The sequence below is a fragment of the Benincasa hispida genome, chromosome 5 (assembly GCF_027475165.1).
Source record: "Benincasa hispida cultivar pf3 chromosome 5, pf3_genome.v1.1, whole genome shotgun sequence".
Lineage (NCBI taxonomy): Eukaryota > Viridiplantae > Streptophyta > Magnoliopsida > Cucurbitales > Cucurbitaceae > Benincasa > Benincasa hispida.
This window is the reverse complement of record NC_143482.1, coordinates 50,202,181-50,212,438: the sequence shown is the minus strand read 5'-3', so window position 1 is coordinate 50,212,438 and position 10,258 is coordinate 50,202,181. Positions and strand designations below refer to the sequence as shown.

The window sequence follows — 10,258 nt, the reverse complement described above, 5'->3', positions numbered from 1 at the left end:
GCTTGCTATCAAAAGTCCATGACATCAGAGTATCTTCTTATAGAATATTTTCTTTATCTGGAAATATCTGCCTGTAATATTTTGTCTAGTATTTTCCTTTATTGAAGCACAACTTTTCTATTCCAAATGACAATTTGTTTCCTTTCTTGGATCCGACTATTTAAAGAGAATTATGTTGTCCATTTAGGTTGACCTCATATTTTATTAAGTAAGACGATTTCTGTTCGACGATTGTTTTGTTCTACATTATGTTCTTGCTCCTTGATCATTATTGCAATGTGCAAGTTCTTCATCCGTTGAAGTGTAACACCTTGAAGTGAATCATCATCTTTTTCATATACTAAAGTTACTGCTATAAACTCTTTTCTTTACTGGAAATTTCATTCTTTGCTAACTGTGTGAAGGCAGATATCGAGAGATTCTCTCCATTAGCCATGAGGAGAAACTTCTTTCCATGTAAGACTTGTTTGTTGTACGTATTGTTAATTAGATAATATAATATCAAATTTACCTTCATTTCCTAACTTAAGTTTTTGAATCAGTTGATGATTTAAAATGGTATCAGAGCATGTATGTTTTATTCAAATTTCAAATCCAGAAGTGAGAGAGTGTTAGATGATATATAATTAAATCTACTTTCACCCATCAACTTAATTTTTTGGGTCAATCGGTGATTTAATACGTACTACATATTTTTCAAATCAATGAGAAAAACTATTAATTATCGTCCTATTTGATAACCCTTTGGTTTTTGGTTTTTGTTTTTGAAAGTTAAGTCTATTTCATCCACATTTCTTACAATGATTTGCATCTTTCTTAAATACAATAGTAAAATTCTTAGCCAAATTCCAAAAACAAAAATATCTTTTCAAAAGCTACTTGTTTTAGTTCTCAAAATTTGGCTTGATTTTTTAAGCCATTAGTGAAAAGTAGATAACAAGAGAAGAAATTTAGAGGTAGAAGTAGTGTTCATATATTTAATTTTTAAAAACTAAATGGTTACCAAACGGTACCTATATGATTTTGGATAAATGATCCAAAATATTTCATGGTATCAGAGTTTCGATTAGACGAAAATTATTCATAATAAAACTTACAAGGATCTAAGCATGGATAACATGACAGTTGAATATGTGTGTATTAAAATGTCTAACTTGAAAGTTCTAAACAAACTGGTTGAGAAATTCATCCACAGTTGTATATTTAACATTGGGATATAGTTCTGTGGCTTCCACTCCAGTTGAGGCTTCAATATCAAAGTTGGTTTGATCTCCCTTCACAAACATTGAGTAAAAAATTGATAGCCTTATGTTTAATGGAGTTGGAGCTTCTGAAAAAGAAAATAAGAAACCATTTAATTTCGTTAACACAATAGTTTCTTAAAATAAAAAGTCCTACGTTTGGTAACTATTTAATTTATTGTTTTTTTTAAAATTTTATTTCTCGTTTTTTTTCTTTTGTGTTGGAAAGAAAATAACCATGTTTGAAAAACCTTTCTTATTTCTTGTTTTCTGAAATTTTGAACTAAAAGTATAAAAATTTATATATAAATAAGTTTTCATGTTAATTATAATAACTCCAAGAATTCTCAATAATATATAAGAAAGGAAATATATATCCCTCGCAAAAAAATAAATAAAAAATAAAAATAATAGAGTGAGATATAAATATATTATGAAATATCATTTTAATTAAATGGCGTTTCTTAGCTAAATTACAATTTTGTTAGATTTGACTAAACTATAGGATAAACTGAAACTCTTAAAAGCCATAAAGATCAAATTAAGACGATGCACAAACTATTGTGATAAGGAGTTGACCAACCAAGGAAACAATGGATTCTACAAGATGAAAATGAAACTCAACAAGCATAAACAAACTCAAATGGAACCAGCTCAAATGAAGCTCATGTTAAAAATAAACGGGAGACCACTCCAAGTTAGCATAATCATGAGACAATCGGTATGCCGTAATGACCAATGACAAGAGCTAGAGTTAAAAGACTTAAAGAAGGACTAAATGCTTGTTTTCAAACTATGTTTCCAGTCTATGATGAAGAATTACAACCTTTGAAGCTTCAAGAGACATAATTTATCTATTTATTTTCATCCACATCTTTAATGCCCTAAGAATTTGTTTGTTTTATGTATTTACAATTATTAACGGTTCATGTATGATCTTTTGGGGTCGGGGCTAAATTTAGACAGCATACGTGAAAGGATGTGCCCTATCTTAGTAAACTTTCATTTAGTATAAATAATATTGTATTTTGGTTCATTATAATAGAATTGGAAATTGAATGAACTTATCATAAAGGTTAATCCATCGAGTCTTTATGCTTCTTTGTATTCTTATGTTTAATGTGCAATGCATGTTTTAAATCTTTTAATCTAATTTGGTCAATTAGACTGGGGAGAGTTGAGAATCTTGAAGATAAGAATAAGTTCTCATTTCTTCTTGATTTTCATCACATTTCCAAATAAAATCTGTTTAACTTTTTGGGGATTGTTTATCAATTAATTGTTAGGGGTTATACTTATTATCATTATGGGAGGTTCATTTTGAATAAGAAATTTCTCAAACATGTAGTTGAGGTACTTCAGAGGTCTAATTTGACCCCAAAAAAAAAGTAGAGTAAAGAAAAAAAGAGAAGAATGACATTCTATTAGTGATAATTACTAAAGATATGAGGCTGACTTTTAAAAAGAAAATTAAAAGAAAAAAACCCTATATTTATGGGTTAATTGCATAAATAGAATTCAAGCCCAAAATAATAGAATATGTAGTACAAAGATATAATAATTGCATATATAGATCAAAAATGGTAAAAGACTAAAAAACTCATGCCTAGCCACCATTTTGCTCGCATCTTCCCAATTTTCTCAAATTAAAAGCTATCACTGATAGCTGCTATTAGCTACTATCGTGGATAGCTTCTATCAATTGTTATCGATGATAGTTACTATCAGCGATAGCTTTTAATTTGAGAAAAATTAATATAATCTTGAAATATTAGCTTTTAATTTTCTATCAATTATCAGTAGCTATCATTGATTCACTTCTATCAATTAGAATCAACCTTCAAATATTAATACTTAAGGCTATCAGGGGGCTATCAATGATAGATTTATAAATAGTGATCTACTTTGAAAGAAGACCAACAACTTTGGTTACCACAGTAGTTATCATTAATAATCTTTTATCATGGCTATCACTAATAGCAGCTATAAGTCGCCATCAGTGATAGACTTTCATCAATTAAAATCAACCTTGAAATATTAACAGTTAATGCTATCAATGATAGACTTCTATAACTGGTTATCACCTTTGAAAGAAATTCGATATATAGATATCACCTAAGTTCTATCACTGATATCACTAACATCACTCATATTGTGGTTATCAGTGATAGCTTCTTTCACTGATAAGATACTATCAATGACCTCACTGATATGATACTATCAGTGATAGTTCTCTATCACCGATAACATGCTATCAGTGATAGCTTCTATCACTGATAATATGCTATCGAGTAGCTTCCATCATCGATAACATGCTATCGGGTAGCTTCTATCATCGATAACATGCTATTAGTATTAGCTTCTATCACTGGTAACATGCTATCAGTAGTAGCTTTTATCAATCATAGCTACTGAACACCTTTTTGCCCCTTTCTTGTCTTTCCCAAACATTTATAAGTCTCTTTTCTTTTCGATGGTAGCTTCTATCACTGATAAACATGCTATTAGTGATAACTTCTAGGCATTCCACTTACATTTTAATTCGAGATTCAACTTTATTAATTAAATTCACTAAGTTGACAATCAATGATAGATTTCTATAATGGCTATTAACTATGAAAATATAATCAAAGATTAAGCTATCAATGATAGAAAATATTAGTAGCTATCACTGATAGACTTTCATTTGCTATTTATATTTATTATTTGTTATAATAATCAAACTTGATAATTGGCTTGTTGGTGTTAGTCACTTATGAATTGAGTACTTTCAAGTCTTGGGTACGAAACTCAAACTCATAATTTTAAAAATAAGAGAAAGAAAAGAAGCAAAAACTGAAGAAAAAAAATAAAATTAAATAGAAAAAATGAAGCAAAAACCGGAGAAATGAAAGAAGCAAAAAATTGGAGAAAGAAAATAAAATAAAATAATAAAAAAAGAAAAGGGAGGAAACAAAAATCGGAGAAAGGAAAGAAAAAAAAAAGGAAATAAGCAAAATCTGAGAAAGAAAAGAAAATGAAAAAAAAGGGAGGAAAGAAAGATAAATTGAAGAAAATAAAGAAAATAAAAAGACTTAAAAAAAGGTGTACATCAAAATAAGACAATGACGGCAAAATTGGAAATTAAAAAGAAATTAAAAAATTGAGTAGTCAACTCATCCATATTTGCAAATATTTTAAAGATATATATATTTTTATATTTTTTTTCTTATTCTCGTATGTATTACAAATATCCTAAATTTATAGGTTAAACTTTCCATTTGATTTTTTTTTCTTTTAAAAAAGAAACTTTCAATTTGATTTAATGCTCTCTAAATAAACCAAAATTTTATAATTAAGCCGTTAAATATTAAATATTGCCAAATGTACATATATGCCACTCCTAACCTACAAGATTTGTTACAATCAAACTCTCAAACACTAGAATGGTTATCATTTAACCAAAATTATTTTTAACTATTATAATTAAGATCTGAAAAACTATAATATTAATCATAAAAAAATAATTAGATTTTCGATCGATATGTTCATCAACCGTTTCATCTCGATAAACAAAATACTAGATGTGTACAAATTTGGTTGTAATTGTAATAATATTATAGTTCAATAATTAGATTTTAGATCGATATGTTCATCACCACTATATTTATATTTTATAGTGGATTGTAGTGATAGTTATTTTTAGTTAAAAAAGACTTAGGAGTTGACTTTGTTCAGCCGATTAGCCAATAACAATTTGTCAACGTGACAAGATTTTTTGTATTAAATTATTATTGTTATTATTATTATTATTATTATTATTATTATTATTATTATTATTATTATTATTATTATTATTATTATTTTGGCTATCTTACAGAAAACAATGGATGATATAGATTCAACCATTGCCCTTTTTAGTTCAATACTAAATTCAAATATAAGCTAGCTTCATTCTCATGTCTTATGTTTTGCTGGCTTGAAGGTTAAATTATAATTGTAAATGCTAACCTCGGATGTTCTTCAACAATTGCTCGTCCGAAACATAGGTTTTCTCGAGGATTTTCCCACATTTCTTCTCCCAGAGTGACACAAGATCGACATAGGAGTAGATGTTTCGAAGAGGTTTAACGTAGAGGATTTTGTTCAAAGTTCTTGAATCATCAACAGCTTTAATAATATACGTGGCAATGTCATGTTCATCGTTGAATATTACTGAAAATACAAAAAAAAAATAAGTAATTATGCTAAATATTTTTTAACACCCATTTATTAATATAATTAAAATTAAAAAAAAATAAAGTGAAACTCTTTAATCAATAAGGACTAAATTGGAAAGAAAAAAAAACCCTAAATCATGTGATTGCTAAATCATACATTTTATTCAAATTTTATTTTAAGCTCCCATCATCAATTTTGTAATAAATTATTTGGTAGAAACTAATGATAAACCTATATGTTTATTTATTAATTAAATGATGAATAGTGGACTTGGTATTAGAAATCACATCTAATAAAAGTTAGATGCCGGGTATTTAATTTCTAATGTATTCAAGTTCTTGTTCAAATAATTAATGAAAAACTAAGAGAAAAACTTAAATAGGTCTGATGTGAGATTTAGATATTTGAAAACAATATCTAAATTTTTGGGAAGGTAATTTGAGGGAAAAATTGAAAAAATTGTCTCATCCCAAATGAACTCGAAATAAGCAAGGAACAGATAATCCATTAGGATGTCAATGAGGAAGGGTGAAATAATTGAGTCGTGCCAAATTGACCCACCTAGACCTCTGTGGGTCCTAGAGACTAAGGTTGAGCCCGATGGCAATTCTCCCACTCATTTTCACGAATGCTAAAGATGAGAGTGCGAAGCAATTGACTCACACCTCGTCTTTGGTGGTTGAGGCAATTTTTGGCTCCGTTATTTGAAACCTATTTCTAGTTGGATCCTAACTAGCGCTCCTAATTGGTTTCATCCGGTCCTCAAGAGTCCTATTCCTGAAAGGATAAAATTAATATGATTTTTTTCCTAAAATGATGAAGGAAACAACAGGTTTAGCCACACTATATGTTAGGAGTGCAAACAAGGTCCCACATTAGTTTGAAAAAATATGATCATGGATATATAAATGTAGACAATTATCTTTTGGGCAGTTCAAAAAGCAAATCCATGAGGATTTTGCCTAAAGTGAATAATATCATACAATTATGGAGATAAGTGGGAGTCCCATTGTCCCCATCACTATATATAGAGCATGACAGTTCCATATCAGGTAAGTTCAGCGACTTCCCTAAATTCCCTGCTCTGAACGTTGCACTTAAAACTAACTTAAGTATCGAAGTGTCTATGGCAAGCATCACATCGGTGTGTTATTCTAATTATTTTACAATTGACTTCTTCTCCAAAATATAAATTCATTGTCAATGACAGATGGATGGTTGGGTGAGTCTCCTTATCTAGATTTTTCCATCAACATAAGTATTATTGAATGAAAGACCTACACTAAGTTTTAGCACCTAGTACCTACTATATCCACATTTTATAATTTGAGACGTTATCAAATGTGTTATTATTGCGGCAATAAATGTAAGGGAAATAGTTTGGAAACTTTATTTTTCAAAATATCACCATAATATTATATAAATTCTTTCTTAAGATGAGTTGAAAATCTCAGATTAAAAAAATAGACGAGACCCCACAATCCTTTATATGATACATAGGGAAAAGAATTCGAGTATATTACCCTTGGAATTTCCATCTCCTAAAATAAAAACTTTATCTTTAGGTGGAGTGGAAGCTTCAAGATAAGGCTGAGCCAAAGAAGGAAGGAACCAACCAGAACAAAAGTTAGAGGAAACATAAGTATAAGGAATATTTGCAGCCTCCACAGCTCGACGAATTTGAGCCTTTGCATTGAAGAGTGATTTTGCTGGCTCAACCCCATGCACACGATCTACATCGGTCCCATACTCCGAAGGAAAAAATCTCTGAACCAAACACACAACAATAGTTTCTTAATCTATACAATATGATAAGAATATAATTTAAGGGGAAAAAACGTAATTACTTTTACCTTTAAACTCATCGAGTTGTATTAACCTTTTATCTAAATTGAATTTCGAAAACTTAATTAGTTCCAACACTACAACGAAATTGGGATTCCATGACATTTAAAAGTTGTTACAATTAGAATTTTGTGATAGTTATTTTCAGTCATTGTATCACTTACAAAATATGAGTATCAATGACACTTTTGAAAAATGGCGTAATTAGACTTTTAATGATAATAAATAATTGTAAACAATTAACAATTATTAACAATTATAAAACGGTCCCTATCTAATTTACTATTACAAGTTATCATTTCATGCATTAACTCAGATTTATTTTATTACGGCAGAATTAGGAGTGTTGATGATAGTTATAAAATGTCAAACAAAAAATCATATAGTATGAGTATTGCACTTTCTATTTATTGTTGAATTTTTGTTAATTTATGTAATTTTAACAGAAGAAGGTTTAAACGAACTTGATAATTTTTTTAATATTACATAAATTAACTATGGAATAACTTCGTTAAAACTTACGAATTTTAGACAAAAATCTAGTTCTAATGTCATTTTTCTTTCAAATTCTATTGCGTACCATTTATAATTTATTGAATAGATATGAGAGTACTTTCTCTTCATGATCTTTTGAAAGAAAAATTGCAACTGATTTTAATTTACCCCAAATTTAATGTTTGGCTGATATACAAAATCTGCATGTTGTATTACACATTATTTGAACAAAAATATGTGTCAAAGCAAGCATAACTTAATTAATATATAGTATATGTTAGTAATCAAGATATCTATGGTTCGAATCTCTCAACTAATTATTATTCTTAAAAAAAAGGTAAATGTAATTGATAACATTTTTAGAAATAATAACCAAGTGTATAACATCATTTTTAAAAAAATTGCAAATATAGCAAGACTATTTAAATTTGGCCATATTTATAATTTTTTTTACAATATGTTATATCTGCTAATACCTTGGATCTAATATTTATATTTGCAACTGTTTCTAAAAAAGTAAATAAATAAATACGCGATATTATGAACAGAACTCGTATGATATAAAAGTTGTACCGTTGATGTTGAAGTTCGGGTAAAACCGTAAAACACTAAATGGGCCAAACAAAAGAAGATACATTAACAATAAAAATGAAAATTTAAAGTTCGTAGATCAAATAAGACAGATATACATACTTGAAGGTTGAAAAGCTAAATCTGTAATTTTACTTCTAATATACGATGTTACTGCATGGATTGGAATTCAAAATTCCCCCGTTTTCATCAATTAAATAATATTTAAGTACTTGAAAAGTCTGTTTTAAATTGTCAAGTAGTAAATATTTAGTTAGGGAGATCGGATTATGAGTTATTAAGTCATAAAATGAATAAAAATTCACAATTTGAGGGGCTACCCCTAAAGGTCCTAATGAATTCCTAATTTCAATTAGAAGATCTTTTTACTTGATTCTTTTATGATATTATAATCTTTTACATTGTTGAATAGATCCATTTGCAAACAATTTGATGCTGACAAAATTATCAGAAAAAACAATAATAATAATTACACACTTTTTAGCAACAAATTTCACCGAACTCTTTTACCGATTAACTTAAAATATTAATAATTTCAGAGGATTAGGAAGAATCAAATTGAAAATTAATAACTATTATATTAGAAATTAATAATTTGGTATTTGTAGTAGCTAAAATAGAGTAAAACTAATGACACGTTTGGGAGTAATTGTGAATTGATTAGTATCAATTGTGATATTTTCAAAATCACTTTAAACCGTGCTTTTAATAATTCAATATCAATATTGATGCTATGAAAATTACATTTAACATTATAAAAGTAAATATTAAAACAATTTTAAGTGATTAAAGATATGTTTTGGAGTGACTTTAAACATGTCAAAAGTGATTTTAATAATTTCAAAGTCACTATCAAACGTGCATAAAGGAAAAATTAATAAACTTTCTAACCTTAACATTGCCTGCTTCTTTGATGGCCGAGACGATTCTATCTTGATCGGCTAACAGATCGTGACCAATGGTTGATATTACTACATCCACTTGTTTTATGGCCTTAACCAGACTCTCATGATCGCAGAGATCGCCCTAGAAATTAAAAATAGAAAAAGGAAAATTAAAGTTTTAAAGTTCTAATGTTCCTCCATTTATTTTCCATCAACAGATAGAGGTTCATAAAACTTGACTTACAGAGACAAAAATGACATTCAAGCTCTTGAAATGGTTGATAATGTGAGATTTGGTTGGATTAGAGAGAGTGGAGTCTCTTAGAAGAGCATAGGTTGGATGGCCAGCCTTGGTGCTGGCTTCAACCATAAACTTACCAATATAGCCACTGCCTCCTATGAACAGAATCTTGCTTTTGCTTTGGGTGGCCATTTCTTTGATAAAATTTTTTAGGGGAAGAACCAAAGGAAATTATGAAAGCTGAAACACGATGTTGCTTTGCTCCACATAGTTTTATAGGAGCAAGTCCTTGATTTTCAATAAATATTAAAAAATATAAAATTGTTAGTCATGAATTCCTCACCAAAAAAGTTGCATGGAATGCATGAGTATTATGTAATGAGGTTTATGAGAGAGGTTGTGCATCATCGGGTATTCCTATCAAATCTCTTGTATATAACTCTTCTAACTTACACTATAAGAAAAACGGGAACTCCCGACGCTGTTTTAAGGTGTCGGGAGTTAGGTCGTCTGGAGAGACGGTCTCTACCGACGAAGTAAAGGACCGTCGAGAGTTCCCCGGGAACTCTCGACACCGTAAAGGTTCGTCTGAAGTTCTCTGGGAACTCCTGATGCATCCAAACTGGTGTAGGGGGTTCCCTGGGAACTCCCGACGCATTAAAGCGGTGTCGGGAGTTCCTGGGGAACTCTCGACGATCTCCCGAGTGGCGTTGGGAGAGGGGTCTGGTTTAAACCAGACTCCTTCTTTTTCTCGTGCACCG

At 29.5% G+C, this 10,258-nt stretch overlaps 1 protein-coding gene across 1 annotated transcript; it reads right to left on the bottom strand.

Moving 5' to 3' along the window:
* Positions 1-949: 949 nt before the first annotated feature.
* Positions 950-9,689, bottom strand: LOC120078287 (phenylcoumaran benzylic ether reductase POP1-like). The gene is made up of 5 exons (XM_039032518.2): positions 9,501-9,689; positions 9,264-9,398; positions 6,965-7,208; positions 5,232-5,435; positions 950-1,330 (listed from the first exon to the last, which is right to left on the bottom strand). The coding sequence occupies exons 1-5, from the start codon at positions 9,687-9,689 to the stop codon at positions 1,164-1,166; spliced, it is 939 nt and encodes a 312-aa protein (XP_038888446.1). The 3' UTR covers positions 950-1,163.
* Positions 9,690-10,258: the final 569 nt, after the last annotated feature.

Coding starts and splice junctions, on each gene's coding strand:
- LOC120078287 (XM_039032518.2), bottom strand. CDS start 9,689: ATGGCCACCCAAAGCAAAAGCAAGATTCTGTTCATAGGAGGCAGTGGC. Junction 7,209..9,263: donor AAGAAGCAGGCAATGTTAAG/GTTAGAAAGTTT, acceptor TGTTTGGTTCAG/AGATTTTTTCCTTCGGAGTA. Junction 1,331..5,231: donor ATTGTTGAAGAACATCCGAG/GTTAGCATTTAC, acceptor TTTCTTTTTCAG/AAGCTCCAACTCCATTAAAC.